This window comes from Eumetopias jubatus, unplaced genomic scaffold (assembly GCF_037043125.1).
Source record: "Eumetopias jubatus isolate StellerSeaLion01/CBP00866 unplaced genomic scaffold, mEumJub1_p1.0 scaffold_7, whole genome shotgun sequence".
In the NCBI taxonomy this organism is placed as follows: domain Eukaryota; kingdom Metazoa; phylum Chordata; class Mammalia; order Carnivora; family Otariidae; genus Eumetopias; species Eumetopias jubatus.
This window is the reverse complement of record NW_028274813.1, coordinates 46200461-46226591: the sequence shown is the minus strand read 5'-3', so window position 1 is coordinate 46226591 and position 26131 is coordinate 46200461. Positions and strand designations below refer to the sequence as shown.

The window sequence follows — 26131 nt, the reverse complement described above, 5'->3', positions numbered from 1 at the left end:
GTAAATAAAAATGTAAATAAATACCATAAAATGTGATTAGTAAAGCAAGGATACAGAGTGGTGTTTCTCTTCCTAAGTCACTTAAGGTGACATATAAAAGATAACACTGGTAGTCTTGAAGGATGAGTTGGAATTTGTTATATGACACAGAAAGCTTATTTCAGGGAAAATAAAAACACATAGGAAGGCACAAAGATGTGAAACTGAATCCCTTATTTGAAGAGTTGTAGATAATCCAAAATGACTGACCATAAGATTGAAGATGGGGATAAAAGGATGCAATGATGGGAAGGTGGGACAAGATGATGAAAGACCTGTTTTGTCAAAAGGAGTGTGGGCTTTGTCCTGGAATAATATGATCAAATTTACTTTTTAAAATGAAAATGCCCCATAATAATAATAATTTATTCAGGAAATAGATGCCAAAACTAGTGGATGAAAGTTTGAAGAACAAAAGATACTTACATTGTAAATATCTCTCCACGTGGTACTCATTACAATGAGAAAAATGGTAGCTTAGTGGAGAAATTTGGTAGACACCACCTTAACCAATTACTCAGTGAGCATCACGATAATGAGATAAATCAACATCCTGAGCCTCCTGATATAATTCATTGAGAAGAACACAGCACCATCACTTCTGTGGTATTCCTACCAAAATGGATAACCTGAATCTAATTATGAAGAAACAGATAAACCCAAACTGAGAAGCATTCTACAAAATCACTGAAAAGACAAAAGGAAAAAATGAAAATTAAAGGAGATTAAATGCACAGATTAATGCATAATCCTGCTATTTTTCCCCAAAAATGGCATTATTGGAACAAAAGGCAAAATCTAAATAAGGTCTGAAGATTAGGTAATAGTATTGTATTGACATTCAATTTTATAATTTTCATAATTATATTGTGGTTACATAAGATAATTTTATTTTTTAAGGAAGTATACAATGAAGTACACATTTAGTGTTAAAGGAGTATCACATATACAACTTACTGTCAAATCATTTTTTTAAATCATGTTAAAACATGTTCATATATAGAACATATTGTTTATAGCAGCATTATTCACAATACCCAAAAGGTGGAGGCTACTCAAGTGTCCATTGATGGATGCATGGATAGACAAATTGTGATATATACATACAATGGAAACTTATTCAGCTTTTTTTTTGTCCTACATTTATGTTTATTAAAAACTGACATAAACAAACAAAACCTGTACAAAAAATATCCCCAATCATGTATCACTTTGAAATAGTAATCTTGAGAGACATTATCACCCAGGACCCCCTCTTCCTCTACCCTGACCACATCCTCTTCCTCGGCCTCAGCCTCGGCCTCTTCCTGTAATAGCTTCACTTTTCTTAGATTTCACCTTTGGTTCAACATCCACAAGTAGTGTATCCAGAGGTAAGCTGTCTGGTAGGATAAAATATCGGATGTTATTTCCTCGAATACTCATTGTTTCCAGCTGTACCGGTTCTCTATTCTTCAAAGTCATTTTCACAGCTTTAAGATGGGTATTCATGTTGACATCTACACCTGTGATTGTTCCATGGACCTGTGTTCCATTCTTTAATTCGATGGTTACAGTTTCGTGATTCAATGATGAAACTGAACCTTATTCAGCTTTAAAGGGGATGGAAAATGTGACACGAGTTACAACATGGATGAACCTTGAAGACATTATGCTAAGTGATATAAACCAATCACAAAAGAACAAATACCATATGATTCCCCTTAGATGAGGTTACTAGAGCAGTCAAATTCACAGACAGAAAGTATAATGGTGGTTGCCAGGTGCTGGAGGAGAGAAGAATCAGGAGTTATTGTTTAATGAGAGTTTTAGTTTGGGGGGGTGAAAAAGTTCTGGAGATAGATGATGGTGATAGTTTGCTCAACGATGTGAATGTACTTAATGCAATTGAACTATACACTTAACAATGTTTAAATGGGAGCCACCTGGGTGGCTAAGTTGGTAAGCTCCTGACTCTTGGTTTCAGCTTAGGTCATGATATCAAGGTCATGGGATGGAGCCCAGTGTTGGACTCCAAGCTCAGCACAGAGCCTGCTTAAGTTTCTCTCTCCCTCTCCTTCTGCCCCTCCCCCCACTCTCTCTTTCTCTCTGTGTGTGTAAAATAAATATATAAGTCTCTAAAAAATGGTTGAGAGGTGCGTGGGTGGCTCAGTTGGTTAAGCATCTGCCTTTGGCTCAGGTCATGATCTCAGGGCCCTGGAATGGGCTGTGTCAGCCTCCTGCTCAGCAGGGAGTCTGCTTCTCCCTCTCCCTCTGCCCCCCCATGCCCCCACTCTCTCTCTCTCAAATAAATTTAAAAAATCTTTTCACAAATGGTTAAATGGTGAGTTTTGTGTTATATATATTTTTAGTACAATTTATAAAAATTAAAATTATATATAGACAGGTGAGAATAAAGGAAAAGTAGTAAAATGAACACTTACCTTCAAAAGATATAGATGAAATAAAGAATGGGAGCAGAGAAACCAACTGAAAAGGTGTTGTAATATGTACCTTAGTAGTGGAGACAGAAAATGGATTAGGGAGAATGATTAGGGAACTAATAGGGATAATATTTTAGACTCCTGTATCACATCTAGCTTCTGGTTAACCAAAAGACACAGATATGAGTGTGCACACAGGCTGCTATCTTTGCCTGAGCATTTACCTAACACTCATTTGCCCTTCAGAACTTGGATCTGGCTCAAATGTGACTTCCTTTGAGAAGTCTTCACTGACTCTACACAGTCTTTCCCCTTTCTCCTTACCTCACACCATTTCTTGGACTGAATTAATCTTTCTCCCTTTTTAGATGTTGTGATGGTATCTTTTGCATTGATATCACAAGGTGTCAAAATATATGGTTTATCTGTTTCTTCAATAAACTCAGCTCCTTGAGAGCAGAAACAATTACTATATTTATGAATCCACAGCATCTTTCATAATGTGTGCTCAATAAATGCTTGAATGGAATTAGTAAGTTATTGAGTACTTACACTATTTTTCTTTATTTTGTTTTATACTTGCCTCTTTCTTTCCATGTCCCCAAAGTTCACACCCTATTTCAATAGTCCTATAACCATAGTTCCTCTGTACTAGCCTGTGCACTGATGCCAGGTTAATGAAATTTCGTATTTTGGAGTGTCTACATAAAAAAACTTCAGTATCTTCCCATCATCTAAATAAATAAAGTCCAAATTCACTAGTAAGAAATTAAGACCTGCGGGGCGCCTGGGTGGCTCAGTCGGTTGGGCGTCTGCCTTCAGCTCAGGTCGTGATCCCAGGGTGCTGGGATTGAGCCCCACATTGGGCTCCCTGCTCGGCGGGAGGCCTGCTTCTCCCTCTCCTACTCCCCTTGCTTGTACTCTCTCTCTCTCTGTCAAATAAATAAAATCTTAAAAAAAAAAAAAAAGAAATTAAGACCTTCCACATTATGCTCTCAGAATTTACCATGTTTATTTCAAATTCTATTTACCTACCTACTTAATTTTATTCAACAAGTATTTGAGAACCTACCCTTTGCAAGGCTTTGTGAAGGAAGGAATTTACTAAATATGATATATGCTCATTATCTTTGTGTTCATTTTTTGGTCCCTTGTTTCCTTTTACTACTTCATTGCATCTTAGGGGAAAGTAATCTTTGGAGAACATTCAGCCATATTCATATTTAAGTAAGTACTTTCATTTCAAGACAAAATGTAAGTGGGACACCTGGGTGGCTCAGTCGGTTAAACATCTGCCTTCAGCTCAGATCAATGATCCTAGGGTTTTGCGATTGAGTCCTACATCCAGCTCCTTGCTCAGCAGGGAGCCTGCTTCTCCCTCTGCCTGCTCTGCCTGCAGCTCTCCCTACTTGTGCGCATTCTCTCTCTATCTCTCTGACAAATAAATAAATAAATAAAATCTTTAAAAAGAAAAAGACAAAATGTAAATAATATATTGAAGTTTAGAATAGGTGGCAAGCTATCCAGCACAATGTCTGGCTCATAATAAAAGTTCAATAAATGTTTAAACTGGATTAACTCTGTTTAAATTTTTAATGATAGAAATTTAAATTTAAGACTATAACAAAGAAAATTATTATTGATTTAAGCCTTTGGAAACCCGCTTATTTTTACTTCGTGGTAGTTCAAATGTTAACACTTGAATTTACTTATGTTATTCGTAACATATTATTTTTAGTTGTATCACTTTGAAACACAAAGTCAAAACAAGTTTAACAATATTTGAGCCTGGGTGGCTCGGTCGTTAAGCGTCTGCCTTCCGCTCAGGTCATGATCCCAGAGTCCTGGGATTGAGCCCCGCATAGGGCTCCCTGCTCCGCGGGAAGCCTGCTTCTCCCTCTCCCACTCCCCCTGCCTGTGTTCCTTCTTTCGCTGTGTCTCTCTCTGTCAAATAAATAAAATCTTAAAAAAAAAAAAAAAAGAATATTTGGGCGCCTCGGTGGCTCAGATGGTTAAGCGTCTGCCTTCGGCTCAGGTCATAATCCCAAGGTCCTGGGACTTAGCCCCGGCATCGAGCTCCTGGCTCAGCGGGGAGCCGGCTTCTCCGTCTCCCTCTGCCTCTCTCCCTGCTCATGCTCTCTCTCTCTCTCTCTGTATCTCTGTGTCTCAAATGCATAAATAAAATCTTAAAAAAAAAAAGAATACTATATTACACGTTTTTTCAAAACCTTTTTCTATACTCTCTTTATAGGTTATATGTAAAGTCAGATGTGCCACTGAACTTGACAAACACAAGTAAGTTTCATGAGTACCAAGATCTAATTTTTTCACAATAGACTTTTCAAGGTAGAAGGGCATGGTAGTTGAAGGTCCTATAGAAATTTTATAGGAAGTCCAGTAGTTAGATTAGCACATGGGAAATGAATTGAGTAACGGACAGTTCTCCCCCTTCAGCCATATCGCTGCCTAACACATTTATTTTGCTGCTCTGCTACAGATAGAGTTTCCTAGGGCCCACACATACTAAAGTTAGATTTTACTGTTTGGGGCACGCATGTATAGTAGTATAGTTCCATGAAATAAGGAATGCTTCCGTACTAACATCAAAAATGAGAGTGCTAAGCTGGGGAGTCAGGAGATTTGGGTTTCAGACCAATTCTCCCATTAACTTGTTGACCATACAACTCATTTAACATCTCTATACCTTGGTTTCCCCTGGGTATATGGGTAACTTCAAGGTCCACTTTAGGTTTCAAGTTATATATTATTATTTTTATTACATAATCTGAGAGAATACTAAGATCTGAACTTCTCAAACTAAAATCTTTGTACTTTGAATGTACACTTAAAAAAGATTGCTTGTTACAAATTACACATTATCTTCAATTAACCTCTTGTAAACTATTTCCAAACGCAGACAACATTTTATGATTCCCACTCTTGAAAGTGACCCAAAATAGAAGATATTAGGATGCCAAATAAATTCCTGGCTCATATTAATTGAGGTTATAAACATATTTGAATTGGGAATAGATAACTGTTGTAGCTACTTGTTACAAATATCCACACCTTACCTGAAGAGTCGCAGTGGTCTCATTTTTCTTAGGGGAATATAGTTGAGGAATTTCATTTTCAGAGTTGCTGTATATGCATAGTAAATATGCAACTTTATAGAAAGCCAGGGTATTGATGAGGTGCTTGAAACTCTACATATACTGTCCCTATGTTCTTCTTTGGTCATGTTTGAAAGTCATGTTTGCTATGGATAGTCAGAAGTTCATAAGAATTGAACATTATTTAAAACACATTTCCCTTAACCTCTTAAAATTAATATTAGTGATCAATTTAAATTTAGATAGAGTATATTAATTTTCCAAGCAAATTATAAAAGCCTGGTAATTCTTAGAATGGAAAGGTCAATGAAAATATGTTTAGTAGTTATAAAAATGAAAAGTGCAGGATTACTTTAATTAGTGTTAAGATAATCTTATATTATTCTTCCTGGTAGAGGCAACTGAGTTCAAGGCCCATTCAGTTATTTTTAAATTAATGTTTTAAAACCTAATGCCATTTTAAAATTGTTTAGATACTAATTTCATAACAGCAAAGATATCCCAAGTAACTCTGATTCTCAAATTTGTATTTAATGAAATTATAAAGATTTTAAGCTGACAGTATTATTGTACCTGAAGTAGCACACTAATTCAGAATTAAGTCTACTCTCTCATTAATATATAAACATCTAATAAATTTATTTTTTTTCTTTCAGAATTCTGTTGCATTTGGGCTTTATATTGGCAAGCCTTCTTTTTTTAGTTGTGAACTTGACTTGTGCAATGCTAGTCCACGGAGATGTCCCAGAAAATCAGTTGAAATGGACTGTGTTTGTTCGAGCATTAATTAATGATAGCCTGTTTATTCTTTGTGCCATCTCTTTAGTTAGTTACATATGCAAAATTACAAAAATGTCATCAGCAAATGTCTACCTCGAATCAAAGGTAAGCATATTTCTTAAATTTATACTTGAAAATCTAGCTTCAAATCCTCATCCTATGAAGCATATTTTAATGGAAAGCTTATGTTTTTTAAAAAGTGTTCTGAATGTAAGGTACATTTTTGAGCTTGAAAGAATGGTCACAAGATATTAAAAGGCATTCAAAACTTGGCCCTTACTAAATAATAGTTTTTTAAAAGTTTATATTGAGCATATTGTATTTTCTGTACTTATATCCTCTGCATAGGAGGGTAAATGAAATAAACTAGAATTTACGTGAATGTATCACAAATGGTCTAATATATAAGCCGCACTAACAATTTAAGATTTCGTCAGTAACGGTGACAATATCGCGATTAAACAAATTTACCAGATTATGTCTACATACATTTGGGTTAGCAGTGTTAAGATGTCATACTTCTAAGGTGGCGTTTATTTGTATAAAGATTTAGCAAATGTTACATCATCCCATCAAATGAAGACCCTATGATTTTAAAACAGCTAGTCATGTAATTAAATTTATAAATGCCTTGCTTCTGCCTTTCCTTATACTTTGTTTGGATCAGCAAACAGAGGCCAATGCTAACTTATTAACAAAGAACCATAGAAGTTTCTACTGTTGATTGACAATGTGGTTGAGCAGGAATCAGTCATCACAGTGTATATGTGTCACTGGGTATGTGGGTATAGATGTGTGGATTTGGGGGTGCGATTTATATATACATATGAGCTTGCCCTAATTTAGCATCATTATCTGTTCACTGAAGATAAGCAAGCTAGTCTCTTAAACAGAACTGTTCTCTGAAATGTAGTTAGACTTCTATATTGTTGTCCTCTTTCATATAATCCTAGTAAAAGCAAGGTGCTTTAATTGAATGTATGGTAGTCAACTTGTCCTTTAAATTTAGGTAGATACTTTAATTTTAGTTTTTAAACGTGTTATCAGTAGAATGCAGGCTAAATATAGATATAAAAATAAAAATATATATTCAGAGAGAGAGAGAGAGACTTTCAAACCTATTAACCTTACCTGGAAAGTTATTGTATCCAATTTCTATCCTAAAAAGTTCCCAAATGTAAATATTTTTGCTAATTCTGGCTTCAGTTTAGTGTTAAAAATGATACTGTTACGGTAATAATCTTTTGGTGTAGCAACAGCATCTCGACTTAATGTAATAACATCGCCATAACATTCATACCTTGTGCTTATCTAGTGATAAAGCATAAATAGATGTGGTTGAATTTGAAAGGCTTCTTTTTGGGTGCCCGGGTGGCTCAGTCGTTAAGCGTCTGCCTTCAGCTCAGGTCCTGGGATCGAGCCCCACATGGGGCTCCCTGCTCGGCGGGAAGCCTGCTTCTCCCTCTCCGACTCCCCCTGCTTGTGTTTCCTCTCTCACGGTGTCTCTCTCTGTCAAATAAATTAAAAAAAAAAAAAATCTTAAAAAAATAAATAAATAAAAGCCTTCTTTTCTGGATATCTAACAACTTTTAAAGTTTGGATTTACTTACTTTGAAATAGATATTTCTCTGCATATAGTAAAGTTGCCAGGGGCGCCTGGGTGGCTCAGTTGGTTAAGCGACTACCTTCGGCTCAGGTCATGATCCTGGAGTCCCGGGATCAAGTCCCACATCGGGCTCCCTGCTCAGCAGGGAGTCTGCTTCTCCCTCGGACCCTCTTCCCTCTCGTGCTCTCTATCTCTCATTCTCTCTCTCTCAAATAAATAAAATCTTAAAAAAATAAATAAAAATAAAGTTGCCAATCTGAGAGGAAAATCTCATCTGATAACTCCTCCAGAATTATTTCAAACATCTTCCTCTATCATATGAAAGGTATTCATTTTTTTATTATTATTATTTTAGAAGTCTTACATTTAAAAGGTGCATGGATTCAGAATTCTCTAGGAACATTAGAAAGACATGCTTAAATACATGCCTTTAAAGGTAAACATAATGTGAGATACTAGATTATTTGTATTACATTGTATTGTTATGTAGTTCTTGGTCTTCCTAACTAGGTTATAAACTTATTTATTCAAAGAGTACAGGGCACCTGGGTGGCTCAGTTGGTTAAGCAACTGCCTTCAGCTCAGGTCATGATCCTGGAGTCCCGGGATCGAGTCCCACATCGGGGTCCCTGCTGAGCAGGGAGTCTGCTTCTCCCTCTGACCCTCCCCCCTCTCATGCTCATTCTCTCTCTCAAATAAATAAATAAAATCTTTAAAAAAAAAAGTACATCGTGTTGCTTCCATGTTCTCCTTGTAAAATCACTAGGCCCATTTTTATTTTTTTACTTCTGTACAGGAATAGCCATTTCTTTTATTCAATCAACAAATATAGGCTGAACATCTACCTCTGCCGCTTTCAAACTGAGTCTGCTTCCTACCATCCCTAAGAGCATTTCCTGAAAGCTCAGACTTTGGTCTTCAGTTTTTCTTTTTATTCTTCTTTCCTTCTACATATTCAGGGATAATGAGATCTTCCATGATTTGTTTCAACTCAATCTTACCTACCTTATTTCTAAATGACACACAATATTCTTTCCTGTCTCTGTATCCTTAGGCTATTTCATTTTCCAGGAACATCTCTCACCCACCCAGTGCTCTACACCTGTGTGTCCTCATCTTACCAAACTTTGAAGGCATAACTCTAGTGTTTCCCATTTTTATGAACTTAATTTGATTCCTTCTCCTTCACTTCAAAAATAAAATTTAGAAACAACTATCTGAATTTTCTTTAAAAATTTTTTTTTTATTTGGTTAGCAACTAGGACAGTGCTGTGTATTGGTTCTCTTTTTCAAAGTAGCAACTCTGGGGGTTTTTAAATATTAGTTATTGTCAATTTGAATAGTTTATTTCTGCTCTTTCATTTTTTTATTTTCTTACATATTTAAGGTTTTTACTTTGTCCTTTGTGTTCTTACGTAGATACATGATTTATTATTTTGTAAACAAGATATTTAGAGTGATATGTTTTCTCAAGTACTGCTTTGGCAGCTTCCCATCATCCTGTTATATTGTACCAACATTCTTATTTAACAAAACCGAAGGAAATTTTCTGTTTCAATTTCAGCCATGTCTCCAACATTACATACTTATGTATCAATGTGAATTAGATATTATCTTTATCTATAGGTCTTCCTTCAACTTATTTTGGTGGAAGGTCTAAAATTTAAACGTCTATCCTATTCAGGTCCCCCGACTTCCCTGAGAAGTTATCAGTTTTACCCTCTGTTTGAGTGTCTATGCATATGAATCTGGCTTACTAAACATTATAGAATTTCTGTACTCCAGGTTCTTGAAATAAACTCTTAACTGTTAAATTCAAAAACTTAATCGCCAGAAAGATTACCTGAAGAGATATCTAGTCTTTCCTATCTATTCTACGGTTTATCTTTAGCCCAGTCCACAAGTTTTGTACTCAGACTACATTGTACCATGGATAGAATTGTCTGTTCTGACCTGTACTTTGACATCATGCTTTGGCCTGTACAAAGAAATATGTAAGGAATGTTTATCTTAAAAGTCACTATTGTATAATGTTCTTGAGGATATCATCTACACAGTGTTCCACAGAAGAGATCTTTTTCTCCAGTTCAGTACCAGGTAAAATAGTATTGATTAAATCCTTTTTTTCTCTGACCACTATGCCATTCAGGGCAAACATGTGGCTCACCTCTATATCAATCATAGATGACCTTATGATATCCACTTTGGGTTCTGGCTCTACCTCTAGTTTTATTTCATTTTCTTATTTCCCAGCGCCACCACACACATACACATTCCTGTGTATTTTTTTATTTTGTGTGCATCTCTGTAACTACTTCAAATTCTCTTTTGCTGAGGGTGGTATAAGTAAAAAATGGTATTGGATATATTTTGGATATGTTTATATCTTTTTTTCAGATATACCAATTTTTAGTTAATTTGGAAAGACCTTAGTGAAGTGTCATAATGATTAAGAGCTGGAAACCTGAGATCAAGGAAATAAGGCCATAAATCCCATCTCCTGTTTACTGGCTATGTGGCATTGGACAAGTAACAGCATCTCTAAGCTTCAGTCAGCTGATCTGTAAAATGGAAATAATGATAGTGCTGATCTTATAGGTTGTTATTAGGGTAAGGTCGTACCTTGTAAGGTGGTTAAAAGGACTAAATGAAATTTTATATAAAGTGCTTGGTATAATGCCTAGCACTTGGGAAGCGCTTTTAAATGTTAGCTATTATGATCCTAACATGTACTAAGAGATGGTAATGTAGTTTCAGGAAGTTCTTGAATACCTGAAATTGTTGGCAAAATTTAACTGGAAAGGGGTCCTATATATGTAATCAAATTCTCAAAAGGAACAGTGATCCAAAACAGAGTAAGAATCATTGAAGAAGCGAATTTCTCTTTTAAATATTTTATTTAAATTTTACGTGACTCCACCTTATTTATGTACCATTCCACACAGCTTTTGATAAAGGTTGACGTCTCTAATAGGTCACATTTCATCTAATATTTAACTAGCTTCCCTTTAAAATTTTTAGAAAAAAATATTGTTGAAATTCTGTAATGGCATTTTTAATTGTAGGCATTTTTCTTCTGAAAACTACTGTATCTTTTATTACAATCTCAATATTCTTTTATTTGCATGGTCATGATAGATGATGCTATCTTAACTTTTCATCTATTGCTAACATTTCAAGTGTGTCTCATTAACTTAAAATATAGACTTGTTGGGGTTTTAACAAACCCTTTATATGGTAAACAAATAGTTTGTATTTATTGACATGATTATGTGTTACTACTGGTCTTTTTCTCCCATTAGGTTTTTTTTTTTATTGCTGTTTGCTTTGCCTTCGTTTCTATGATTTCTGTGGTACATTTGAATTTATTTAATTTTTATCAGAATTGTAACATAACTTTTTTTAAATTTTTTATTGTTATGTTAATCACCATATATTACATAATTTGTTTTGGTGTAGTGTTCCATGATTCATTGTTTGTGCATAACACCCAGTGCTCCATGCAGAATGTGCCCTCTTTAATACCCATCACCAGGCTAACCCATCCCCCTACCCTCCTCCCCTCTAGAAACCTCAGTTTGTTTTTCAGAGTCCATCATCTCTCCTGGTTCGTCTCCCCCTCTGACTTACTCCCCTTCATTCTTCCTCTCCTGCTATCTTCTTCTTTTTCTTTTTTCTTAAAATATGTTGCGTTATTTGTTTCAGAAGTACAGATCTGTGATTCAACAGTCTTACACAATTCACAGCGCTCACCGTAGCACATACCCTCCCCAATGTCTATCACCCAGCCACCCCATCCCTCCCACTCCCGACCACTCCAGCAACCCTCAGTTTGTTCCTGAGATTAAGAATTCCTCTTATCAGTGAGGTCATATGATACATGTCTTTCTCTGATTGACTTATTTCACTCAGCATAACACCCTCCAGTTCCATCCACGTCGTTGCAAATGGCAAGATCTCATTCCTTTTGATGGCTGCATAATATTCCACTGTGTATATATACCACATCTTCTTTATCCATTCATCTGTCGATGGACATCTTGGCTCTTTCCACAGTTTGGCTATTGTGGACATTGCTGCTATAAACATTGGGGTGCACATACCCCTTCGGGTCCCTACATTTGTATCTTTGGGGTAAATACCCAGTAGTGCAATTGCTGGATCGAATGGTAGCTCTAATTTCAACTGTTTGAGGAACCTCCATACTGTTTTCCAGAGGGGTTGCACCAGCTTGCATTCCCACCAACAGTGTAGGAGGGTTCCCCTTTCTCCACATCCCCGCCAACATCTGTCGTTCCCTGACTTGTTAATTTTAGCCATTCTGACGGGTGTGAGGTGGTATCTCCTTGAGGTTTTGCTTTGGATTTCCCTGATGCCGAGCGATGTTGAGCACTTTTTCATGTGCCTGTTGGCCATTTGGATGTCTTCTTTGGAAAAATGTCTGTTCATGTCTTCTGCCCATTTCTTGATTGGATTATTTGTTCTTTGGGTGTTGAGTTTGATAAGTTCTTTATAGATTTTGGATACTAGCCCTTTATCTGATATGTCATTTGCAAATATTTTCTCCCATTCTGTCGGTTGTCTTTTGGTTTTGTGGACTGTTTCTTTTGCTGTGCAAAAGCTTTTTTTTTTTTTAATTTTTTTTTTTAAAGATTTTATTTATTTATTGGACAGAGAGAGACAGCGAGAGCAGGAACACAAGCAGGGGGAGTGGGAGAGGGAGAAGCAGGCTTCCTGCTGAGCAGGGAGCCTGATGTGGGACTCGATCCCAGGACCCTGGGATCATGACCTGAGCCGAAGGCAGATGCTTAACGACTGAGCCACCCAGGCGCCCTGTGCAAAAGCTTTTTATCTTGATGAAATCCCAATAGTTCATTTTTGCCCTGGCTTCCCGTGCCTTTGGTGATGTTTCTAGGAAGAAGTTGCTGCGGCTGAGGTCGAAGAGGTTGCTGCCTGTGTTCTCCTTTAGGATTTTGATGGACTCCTGTCTCACGTTTAGGTCTTTCAACCATTTGGAGTCTATTTTTGTGTGTGGTGTAAGGAAATGGTCCAGTTTCATTCTTCTGCATGTGGCTGTCCAATTTTCCCAACACCATTTGTTGAAGAGACTATCTTTTTTCCATTGAACATTCTTTCCTGCTTTGTCAAAGATAAGTTGACCATAGAGTTGAGGGGCCATTTCTGGGCTCTCGATTCTGTTCCATTGATCTATGTGTCTGTTTTTGTGCCAGTACCATACTGTCTTGATGATGACAGCTTTGTAATAGAGCTGGAAGTCCGGAATTGTGATGCCGCCAGCTTTGCTTTTCTTTTTCAATATTCCTCTGGCTATTGGGGGTCTCTTCTGGTTCCATACAAATTTTAGGATTATTTGTTCCATTTCTTTGAAAAAAGTGGATGGCATTTTGATGGGTATTGCATTGAATGTGTAGATTGCTCTAGGTAGCATTGACATCTTCACAATGTTGGTTCTCCCAATCCATGAGCATGGAACGTTTTTCCATTTCTTTGTGTCTTCTTCAATTTCTTTCCTGAGTATTTTATAGTTTTCTGAATACAGATCCTTTGCCTCTTTGGTTAAATTTATTCCTAGGTATCTTATGGTTTTGGGTGCAATTGTGAATGGGATCGACTCCTTGATTTGTCTCTCTTCTGTCTTGTTGTTGGTGTATAGGAATGCCACTGATTTCTGTGCATTGATTTTATAGCCTGCTACTTGACTGAATTCCTGTATGAGTTCTAGCAGTTTTGGGGTGGAGTCTTTTGGGTTTTCCACATACAGTATCATATCATCTGCAAAGAGTGAGAGTTTGACTTCCTCTTTGCCGATTTGGATGCTTTTGATTTCTTTTTGTTGTCTGATTGCTGTGGCTAGGACTTCTAATACTATGTTGAATAGCAGTGGTGAGAGTGGACATCCCTGCCGCGTTCCTGACCTTAGGGGAAAAGCTCTCAGCTTTTCCCCATTGAGAATGATATTCGCTGTAGGTTTTTCGTAGATGGCTTTTATGATATTGAGGTATGTACCCTCTATCCCTATACTCTGAAGAGTTTTGATCAAGAAAGGATGCTGTACTTTGTCAAATGCTTTTTCTGCATCTATTGAGAGGATCATATGATTCTTGTTCTTTCTTTTGTTAATGTATTGTATCACGTTGATTGATTTGCGGATGTTGAACCAGCCTTGCAGCCCAGGGATAAATCCCACTTGGTCGTGGTGAATAATCCTTTTAATGTACTGTTGGATCCTATTGGCTAGTATTTTGGTGAGAATTTTTGCATCCATGTTCATCAAGGATATTGGTCTGTAATTCTCCTTTTTGATGGGGTCTTTGTCTGGTTTTGGGATCAAGGTAATGGTGGCCTCATAAAATGAATTTGGAAGTTTTCCTTCCATTTCTATTTTTTGGAACAGTTTCAGGAGAATAGGTATTAATTCTTCTTTAAATGTCTGATAGAATTCCCCTGGGAAGCCATCTGGCCCTGGGCTTTTGTTTCTTGAGAGATTTTTGATGACTGCTTCAATTTCCTTAGTGGTTATAGGTCTGTTCAGGTTTTCTATTTCTTCCTGGTTCAGTTTTGGTAGTTGATACATCTCCAGGAATGCACCCATTTCTTCCAGGTTATCTAATTTGCTGGCATAGAGTTGCTCATAATATGTTCTTATAATTGTTTGTATTTCTTTGGTGTTGTTGTGATCTCTCCTCTTTCATTCATGATTTTGTTGATTTGGGTCATTTCTCTTTTCTTTTTGATCAGTCTGGCCAGGGGTTTATCAATCTTGTTCATTCTTTCAAAGAACGAGCTCCTAGTTTCGTTGATCTGTTCTACTGTTCTTTTGGTTTCTATTTCATTGATTTCTGCTCTGATCTTTATTATTTCTCTTCTCCTGCTGGGTTTAGGCTTTATTTGCTGTTCTTTCTCCAGTTCCTTTAGGTGTAGGGTTAGGTTGTGTATTTGAGACCTTTCTTGTTTCTTGAGAAACATAACTTTTAACATTAAAATGCATACTGATGGGCGCCTGGGTGGCTCAGTTGGTTAAGCGTCTGCCTTCGGCTCAGGTCATGATCCTGGGATCCTGGGATCAAGTCCCATATCGGGCTCCCTGCTCTGCGGGGAGCCTGCTTCTCCCTCTCCTCCCCACTTGTGCTCTCTCTCACTATCTGTCTATCTCAAATAAATAAATAAAATCTAAAAAAAAAAATGCATACTGATGGGGCTTTTGGGTGGCACAGTTGGTTTAGTGTCCAACTCTTGGTTTCAGCTCAGAGTGTGGTCTTAGGGTCATGAGATCAAGCCCCACATTAGGCTCTGAGCTCCAGGCTTTAGGCTCCGAGCTCCAGGCTCTGTGCTCCATGCTCCAGGCTCGGGGCTTGAGGCTCTAGGCTCAGGGTGAAGTCTGCTTAAGATTCTCTCACTGTCTACCCCTCTCCCCAGCTCGTGCTCGCACTCACTCTATCTCTCAAATAAATAAATTTTGGGGGGTGCCTGGGTGGCTCAGTTGGTTAAGTGACTGCCTTCGGCTCAGGTCATGATCCTGGAGTCCTGGGATCGAGCCCCGCATCAGGCTCCCGGCTCAGCGGGGATTCTGCTTCTCCCTCTGACCCTCCCCCCTCTCATGCTCTCTGTCTCTCATTCTCTCTCTCAAATAAATAAATAAAATCTTAAAAAAAAATAAGTAACTCTTTTAAAAAATAAATGTATACTGATAAAATTATTTTTACTCTAATATTCCTGTCCATTTCAGAAAAAAATAAGAATTATAAAAATATAGAACATATATTATTTTTTAAAAGATTTTATTTATTTATTTGACAGAAAGAGAGACAGTGAGAGAGGGAACACAAGCAGGGGGAGTGGGAGAGGGGGAAGCAGGCCTCCCGCCGAGCAGGGAGCCCAATGTGGGGCTCCATCCCAGGATCCTGGGATCATGACCTGAGCCGAAGGCAGACGCTTAACGACTGAGCCACCCAGGCGCCCATAGAACATATTATCATTTTTAATGAACAAAATAACTTATCAGCACAAAAAGTTTTAAACCAATGTAGATGCTTAGTCCCTATAATGATAGGTTGGGATTATCTGTATAAAAGACCACTCAGTAGCATGGTTGGAATAAAAGTTAAGCTTTTAAGTTTATTTCTCTGGTCAGGGATATGCACAAATTTATATCTAGGTAGGAGTGTAAAAGGAATCATTGTCTGATACTTAGTCTCGGATCAGCTTGTCTCTCAGTCCAGTCAGCCATTTACAAATAATGCATTCTCTCTCTCTCCTGAATTTGTAAGTTTTATTTACTATGTAAACCTTTCTGTCCAATGTTCACTCAACACTTTATCCATATTAATTTAATGTATTGGAATGGGAAACAGTATCAGCATCTTGCAGAGACACAGTAACATTCAATTTGACTGATTTCTGATCTTTTCATGCAGACCCGCTGATCCTATAAAACCAAGGCAGTGGTTTATAGTAATTTAAGCCGTAATTAAAGAAATAGGCTAAAATACTATGAGTGGCTCTCTTCCACCACCCCGAAATAACCAGAATTTGGGGAGGATGCTGGTAGGGAAATAGAGGCTGCACCATCCTCTGTAATGGTATGATTACCACTTTCCCAGTACTTTACTATAATTTCTCTTGAATTATGAGGATTTACTCTATCCATCTTAAGTTGTGGCACTTCTTTACTTTGCTGCCTTCATTACTCCAGTTCTTATACCCCAAGTCTTACTTCTTATTCTGTTGCTGAGTAGACCCACCACACACTTGTTCCATTTTTAAAAATTCATAGGAGCCAGAGATCTAATTTCATTGTCTTTGCAGCATGAAACTATTTTTGAAACTGTTTAGATCTTATAGTTATCAAAATTCAGTTGACCCTTGAACAACAGAGGGATTAGAGACACTGACCCACTACACAGTTTAAAACCCACATATGACAGGGTGCCTGGGTGGCTCAGTTTGGTTAAGCGGCTGACTCTTGATTTTGGTTCAGGTCATGATCTCGGGGTCCTGGGATCGAGCCCCATATCGGGGCTCTGTGCTTAGCGGGGAGTCTGCTTGAGATTGTCTCTCACACTCTCCCTCTGCCCTTTCACCCACTCATACTCTCTCTCTCATAAATAAATAAATCTTTTTAAAAAGTAAAATAAAATAAAATCCACATATAACTTTTGACTCCCCAAAAACTTCTTCTAATATCTTTGTTTCTTTTCAAGTATAGGTGACACACTGACTCCTCAAAAATTTAACTACTAATAGCCTACTGTTGACTGGAAGCCTTACCAATAATATAAACAGTCAGTTAACATATACTTTGTTTGTATATTATATGTATTATATATTGTTTCCTTATAATAAAGTAAACTAGAGGAAAGAAAATGTTATTAAGAGGATCATAAATAAGTAAGGGTGCCTGGGTGGCTCAGTTGGTTAAGTGCCTGCCTTCAGCTCAGGTCATGATCCTGGGGTCCTGGAATCGAGCCCTGAGTTGGGCTCCCTGCTCAGCAGGGAGTCTGTTTCTCCCTCTCCCTCTGACTCTCCCCCCTGCTCGTGCTCTCACTCATGCTCTCTCTGTCTCTTTCCCTCTCTCTGTCTCAAATGAATAAATAAAAAGTCTTTAAAAAAAAAGAAAATCATAAGCAAGAGAAAATAAATTTACAATACTGAGTATTAAACAAAAAAATCTGTGTATAAATGGACCCATGCAATTCAAACCTGTTGTTCAAGGATCAAATGTATTATTTTTTAATTTGCTAATTGCTATTACTTTGTTTTCTTATTGTTGCTTAGTTTGGCATTTTAATTTCAAAATAGAAATAGCATTTGTGAGATTGTTTCAAAAAAATATACTTAGGATTCTGCGTCTGGTAATGGCTGAGTAGCTTCTATTGGACAAACCTTCCACAGATAGCAATGATAAATTCTGGACAAAATATAAAAACACTGAAGACACTGGAGAGCAACCACTTAGAAGAAGAAAATGACACTGAGTAAGTTTCCTGTTTTTTACAGCTTCTAGCCTGAGGGAAGTTCTCATCCATGGGGCAACCAAAACTTGAAGAGTTTTACTTGCTTGATGAATCAGAAGACAAAATCCAAGTAACTACCACAGATGGGAAATTAGTGGGAAATATCAGGAAGAAGACACCCAGATAGAGGAAGCTACAAATTCTGATGACAAATTCTGCCACATTTTTATCTGATACCTGAACTACATATGAGCAGGACAGAATCAAAGCAGCATAGTTAAGGATATTTCAGCTGCTATCCATCCTTAGGAGATGGTTTGGGATTTGAGTCTAGCCAAGTTAATTTTTGCTTTAAAAAAACAAAAAGGAAAAGGAAAAAAAATCAGTAATTTTCAGAAGAATATAACAGAATCCAAACTCTCTAAAACATGTCACTGGCAAGGTCCAGAACACAATCCAAGGTTACTGGATATATGAAGAAATAGGAAAAATACAACTCATACTCAAAAAGCAAAAAACAATCATTGGAGGCAATTCCCCCTTCCAGATGACTTAGATGTTGGCTATATCAGACAAAGATTTTATAATATGCTCAAGTATGATTAAGGAAAATATACTTTGGTAGATAAATAAATAGGAAATCTCCAGAGAAATAGAAACTATAAAACAAAATTCTAGAATTAAAAAGTACAATATTTAAAATTAAAAAGTCACCAGTTGGGCTTAACAGCAGATAGGAGATGAAAGAAAAAAAAGTCAATGAACTTAAATCAACAGAGAGTATCCAAATTGAAGAACAGAGGAGGGTGAGGGGAAAGATAATAAAATGAACAGAATCTCAGGACCTGAGTATGTATAAGTGGAATCCCCAAAGGAAAAGAGATAAAAAATGAGGTTGGAAAAAATATTTGAAGAAATCATGATTGAAATTTTTCAATTTTGATGAAAGACATAAATTTACAGTTTCATGAAGCTCAGCAACCCCAATCAGGATAAATGTAAAGAAAGTCTCACCTAAGTTCATTATAGTCAAAGTACTTAAAACCAAAAATAAAAAGCAAATCTTGAAAGCAGAGAAAAATGACACATACATAAGGGAACACTGATTCAAATGATTAATCACTTCTCATCAGAAATAAAGGAGGCCAGAAGACATGGAAACATCTTTAACATGCTGAAGGAAAAATGTGGTCAACTGAAATCTATATCCAATCAAAATATAAAGAATATAAAGCATGATGAAAAAAATAAAAGCATCTTCCAATACAACTAAGAGGGTTAGTTACCAGCAGACCTGCATTACAAGAAATGTTAAGAAAATTCTACAGACTGAAGGGAAATAAAGTCAGTTTGAATTTCATCTCTTCAGGAAGGAATGAAAAATACAAGAAATAGTAAATATGTGGGTAAATATAATTTCTTAATTTCTATTTTCTTTAAGATTTTATTTATTTGAGAGAGAGAAAGAGAAACAGCATGAGAGGGGAGTGGGTCAGAGGGAGAAGCAGGCTCCCCGCTGAGCCGGGATCCTGATGTGGGACTCGTTCCGGGACTCCAGGATCATGACCTGAGCGGAAGGCAGTCGCTTAACCAACTGAGCCACCCAGGCGCCCTAATTTCTTAATTTCTAAAAAAGAAATATGACTGTGCAAAGCAAAACTTATAATGTGAGGCTAATAATTCTCTATGTAGTATATATAACAACCATAGCAACTATAGCATAAAGGACAGGGGATAAATGTATCATATGGTTACAAAGTTCTTACATTTTATGTCAAGTGGTATAATATTAACTCTTACTTAGACCATGAAAAGTTAAGGATATATATTATAATCTCTAGAGTAGTGGTTCTCAAACTTTTTAGTCTCAAGACCTCATTACTTCCCTGAAAATTATTGAGAACCCCAAAGAGCTATTGTTTATATAGATTATAGCTACCTATATATACATTATTAGAAATAAAAATTGAGAAATTCTAAAAATATTTATTAATTCATTTAAAATAATAAAAAATCCATTGTTAACATGTTTTTATGAAATATAATTGTATTTTCCAAAACAAAAATAAATTAGAAGATCGACATTGTTTTACCTTTTGCAGATCTCTTTAATTTCTAATTTAATGAAAGACAGCCATATTTTCATGTTTTCTTCTGCATTTAATCTGCTGTGATATGTCATTTAGGTTGAAGTATATGAAGAAAGTCCTCCCACGTATATGTAGTTGAAAAATGGAGGAGAATTTTAATAACCTTTTCAAATAATTGTGGATATTCTTCTTTAATACTACACCAAAAATCTGAAGTAGAGGTTTCTTGAAGGTTAGTTGCCATGTGGAATCTAAAACCATGTTAGTGAACCTTCTGTACTACCATTGGTCTATCTTGCACTTTGAATGATTGTGTAACATCATGCATTGATCATTGAAAGAGAGTAGTCACAGATCTTCAAAATGATGATACATTCCATTGGACAATATTCAAAATCACATGTGTTAATATCACCTCCAATCTCATTAGAAAAGTGTTTAAGTTTTCAGAAGCTTCCATGCTAGTCTTTCCGTGGACATAAGTGCTTACAAGCTTTCAAAAATCCTAATTTTAATTTGAAAATTTATATTTCACCATTGGCAATAGTGTCAGGTATTTTCCTTGAAGTGAAAGGTTCATTTATTTTCAAAAGAATGTATACCCTAATAACCAAGTCTGAATAACCATTGTTTGTCTTCCATAGTTGTTTAAGTCAAAAATGGTGTTCTTTTCATATCTGGTAATACTCTGTGTATAACCAAAAAAGTGGCTACTTCAGCTCACAAGTCAAACAACCACGTAAGTGCTTTTACTCAAGACAACCACTCTACTTCAGCATGCAGTAGAATTGCTGTAATTGTCTCATCTCATCACACAGAGTATTAAATAGACACATACTCTAGGGTTGGTAACTAATAAATATTTTCACTGCTTTATCAAGGATATTCTTAAGTGAAACTGACTTTCTTTTTTAATTGGGAGTGCACAGCAGTAAAGAATACAATACAGTTTGGTGCCACTGCTTTGATTTGTGCTAAGGCCCAGACGTTTTAGTTACCATTGCTTTTGTACCATTAGTGAGCGTAGCAACATAGTTGACCCACAATAAACAATCAGAAGAGTTTTCAACACTTTGGATATTTCAGCCACTTATGTTTCTTCTCAGACATTGATCTAAAAGAGTATCTTCCTGTATGATTACCTGGTGCTGACACCAGACGAATTAAAAAAAAATTAGTCTTGCTATATCAGGTTCATTTATTTGTAAGACAAAAAACAAATCTGTAGACAAGATATTAAATCACTCTTTGTTTTCAGTTAAGTCTTTAAATCTGAATTTCTGTATTATTGGAAAATGGCAATGCCATAATTTCTTGAATGGACTTCTCATAATTTCTTGAAGGCCCTGGTTTCTCAGCTATGTGTGCTTTCTCAACCAGTGTATAGTCAATGCTACATATTATAGCAATATAATAATGTAGTCTGTGAAATGTTTGAATGGCTTTTTCATTCCTAGTTTGGAAAGTTATAAAAACAATTTTTGGCATTTAAAGTGCTCACCACACCTGCATTTAACTTTTCAATTCCTTTTGCTTTTAAACTCTGAATGATTGGTCTCAAAATGACGCTGCAGCCTCACTGGGCCGTAATACTATTCAAAAAGTTTCTCTCTAGAAGACACAATAAGGTAAATATCAACATTTGCAAAGCCTATTGAAAGCTAGTTTTCATTACATTTTATTTGATAAAACAAAACAGAAATCAGTTTCATCCAGTTCCTTTGAGGTAGATTCCTTTCTTTATTGAGTCAGAGAATTCTAATCACTTTCATCTTTCTCAGCATCTTAGAGGTAAACAAGGACATTGTGTGTTGAGAAAGATATTTTTTATTGTGGCAAAATATACATAACATTAAAATAACCATTTTACTCATTTTTTAGTGTACAGTTCAGTAGCATTAAGTATATTCATATTGTTGTACAACCATCACCAGAACATTTCATTACCCCATACTGAAACTCTGTATCCATTAAAAAATAATTCCCTATTCTTAACCCAACAATCCATTCTTAAATATGAAAAAAATATGTTTTCACTTTAGAGTAAAATATGACTAATTTCTAAAATGGGTTTAATATCAAGTTTTAAATTTTTTAAAATTCTTAAATATTGTAAAACAAATCTATCAGGAATACCTATTCCTGTTGTATTTCCATGGAGATACAGGATTTCAAAATAACTAAGTACTGGATGATAATAAAGTTTCAGCGGATATAACAGGTATAACCAAAGAAAACTAGTAAGAACCCAGTAAAAGTAAGAGAACAAGCTGAGTTCATCTCTTAAAGTGCACATATTTATACCCTAATTCTATTATAACAGGAATTCTAGAAAACACAAAAATACATATGCACACAAAATGTTGACATCATTTATCATGTAGCCTCTGGAAAACTCTGCTGTGCATTCTAAAGAGGATTAGAGTACAAAACATCTCAGTATTTTTAATCATTTTGATTTTGATCTTTAAGTTCCCTGGACCATACTTTTTAAGAACTGCTGCCCTACAGCAACCACGTAAGGCAAAACAAAACAAACAAAAACTAGTGAAGTATAGTTAAAAATCCAACAGATAAAATGGAATTCTAAAAAATATTCAATTAACCCAAAAGAACACAGGAAATAAGAGATAGAGAAAAAACAAACAACACCAATAACAAAACACAAGGGGGCAAACAGAAAACAAACAGTAAAATGTAAGATCTAAATCCAAACATATCACCAATTATGTTCAACGTTAATGAACTAAACACTCCCATTAAAAAGTAGAGACTGTCAAAATGTCACTGTAAATATAAAAAAGATATGTCAAAAATAAATAGATGGAAACTAATATACTATGCATTCAGTATAAGAGTAGAAGGCCCTTTAATATCAGATAAAATAGACTTAAAGACAGAGTATTACCAGATATGAAAAGATACCTTCATCAGGAAGCAAAGAATATTACCAAATATAAAGAGATACATTTCTTCAGAAAGACATAAAAATTATAAATATGGGCATTAAGGAGGGCACATGGTGTGATGAGCACTGGGTGTTATATGCAACTGATGAATTATTGAACTCTACATCTGAAACTAATGATGTACTATATGTTGGCTAATTGAATTTAAATTAAAAAAAATATAAATGTGCACATGAAGCCAAGGAAATAAAGCAGAAAAAAGATTTACCAAATAGTAAGAAATAAAGGGGGGGATATCTGTACAATTGTAGTTGGAGATTGTGATGCCCCATCCTCAACAATTGATAAAACAAAGAATCAGTGCAAAAAATCTGAACAACACTATCAACACGCTTAAGCTAATTGACTCTCAATAACTGGAGAGTACACATTTCTTTCAACTAAGCATGGAAATGGTCATCAAAATAAACCATATAATGGGCCATAAGACAAGTATCAATACATTCAAAAGGACTGGATTCAAAGAGTGTTCTCTTGCCATAATGCAATTAAATACCAATAACTATGATATATTAAAAAATCCAAATATTTAAAAATTATATAATGTAATTCTAAATAACTCATGGGAAAGGGAAGAAATCACAATGGAAATTAGAAAATATTTCATGTAGGGGTGCCTGGATGGCTCATTGGTTAAGCGTGTCTGCCTTTGGCTCAGGTCCTGATCCCAGGATCCTGGGATCAAGTCCTACATCGCAGGGAGACTGCTTCTCCCTCTGCTTGCAGCTCCCCCTGCTTATGCTCTCTCTATCTGACAAATAAGTAAAATCTTAAAAAAAAAAAAGAAAGAAAATAAAATATTTCATATAGAAGGGAATAAAATATAATATGCCAAAATTTGTAGGATACTGCTAAAATAGTGCTTGAAGAGAAAAATATACCTTTAAATGCTCTATATTAGAATAGAAGACAGGGCGCCTGGGTGGCTCAGTTGGTTAAGCAACTGCCTTCAGCTCGGGTCACGATCCTGGAGTCCCAGGATCGAGTCTGGCATCGGGCTCCCTACTCGGCAGGGAGTCTGCTTCTCCCTCTGACCCTCTTCCCTCTCGTGCTCTCTATTTCTCATTCCCTTTCTCTCAAATAAATAAATAAAATCTTTAAAAAAAATTTAGAATAGAAGACAGATATAATTGTGACCTAAGATTTCACCTTAGAAACTACAAGGGGAAACTAGGAAAAAGTAAAAAAAAAAAAAAAAAAAAGGAGACAAAATAAGTAGAAGGACTGCGATAATAAAGATAAGAATAGAAATCAGTGAAACAGAAAATAAACAATGAAGAAAATAAAACCAAAAGTTAATTCTGTGAATGGATCAACAAATTTCATGTACAGAAAAAAGCAGTGAAAATACAAACTGCCAGTACCATGAATGGAAGAGAGAATATCACTATAGATCTTACTAGGCATTAAAAGAAAAATGAAGGAATATAATGAACAACTCTTTGTGGGTAAATTTGACAACTTAGAGGAAATGGACAAATTGCTTTAAAAATACAACTTAACAAATTGTTAGAAGACAAAATATAAAATCTGAATAGCCCTTAAATTTCTCAAGGAAATTTAAGTTGTTATCAGAAATTTCCCTCAAAGAAAACTCTAGGGCCAGATGGTTTCACTGGTTAATTTTATCAAATATTTTTAAAAATAATAATACCAATATTAAACAAATTCTTTTGAAAATAGAGAAGGAAGGAACATTTTCCAACATATTTAATGAGGACAGCATTACTGTGATACCAAAACTTGACAAAGATATTACAAAACGAATAAAAATTACAAACTAGTGTCCCTTATACTTACGGGCACAGAATCTAAGCAACATATAAAAAGGATAATAAATCATGACCAAGAAGAGTTTATCCTAGGAATGCAACATTGGTTTAACATTTGAAAACCAATCAATTTAATTCACTACATTAAGAGAACAAAGAGAAAAAAAACAAATAATAAATTGAATAGATGTAGAAAAAGTATTTGACAAAATTCAGCACCCTCCATGTTAAAAACAAAAACAAAAACAAAAATGGAATAGAGAATACTAGGAATATTCCTCGATCTGATAAAAAAAATCTATAAATACCTACAATCAATATCATACTAAAGTATTGTTTTGTCCCTAGGATTGGGAACAAAGCAAGGATGCCCATTCTCACCATTTCTATTCAATATTCCAATAAAACAAGAAAAATAAACAAAAGGTATAAAATTGGAAATAAAAAGTAAAACTGTCCTAATTGCAGACAACAGAATTGCTTATGTAGAACATCTTAAATAACTAAATATTTAAATAGTTAGATAACTACTAGAACTTTGAACGTAGCAAGTTCTCAGGATACAAGGTCAAAATACAAAATATTGCATTTTTATATATATCAAGAGCAGATAATGAGAAGATGAAATTTAAAAAACCACTTCATTTATATTAGCATCAAAAAACAAAATACTTAGGAACAAATTTTCCAAAAAACAATACCTCTATACTGAAAACTACAAAATATTGCTGAGAGAAAGTAAAGAAGACTTAAATCAATGGAGACCATTGTTCATGGATCAGAAGATGCAGTATGGTTAAGATGGCAATTCTCCCCAAAATGATCTACAGATTCAAAGCAATCCTAATCATAATTCTACCATGAGGGTCTTAAAAATGGAAATTGGCAATTTTATTCTAAAACGTACGTGGAAATGAAAAGGACCTAAAAATATTTTTAAAGTAGTGCTTTCTAGGTACGCCTGGGTGGCTCAGTTGGTTGAGCGTCTGCGAGTCCCGCATCCACTCCTTGCTTGGCAGGGAGTCTGCTTCTCTCTCTGCCTCTGCCTACCACTCCCCCTGCTAGTGCTCTCTCTCTCTCTCTGATTGATAAATAAATAAATAAATAAATAAATAAATAAATAAATAAATAAATAAATAAAGTAGTGCTTTCTAATAGAACTTTGTGTGATAATGAAAGTATTTTATATCTGCATTATTCAGTATTATTGTAACTAGCCATATATAACTATTGAGCACTTGAAAGGTAGCTGTTGTGACAGAGGATTTGATAATTTAATTTTTAAATATTTTATTTAAATTCAATTAATTAACATATAGTGTATTATTAGTTTCAGAGGTAGAGTACAGTGATTCATCAGTTGCA

At 35.6% G+C, this 26131-nt stretch overlaps 1 protein-coding gene across 1 annotated transcript in view; it reads left to right on the top strand.

Annotated features, from left to right (window-relative positions):
- GPR137C (G protein-coupled receptor 137C) overlaps window positions 1-26131 on the top strand; it is a 67041-nt gene that overhangs the window by 33844 nt on the left and 7066 nt on the right. Inside the window, exons 2-3 of the mRNA XM_028100690.2 lie at window positions 4714-4757; window positions 6232-6460. Of these exons, the coding sequence (XP_027956491.1) occupies window positions 4714-4757; window positions 6232-6460 (273 nt within the window). The remainder of the gene's footprint in view (window positions 1-4713; window positions 4758-6231; window positions 6461-26131) is intronic.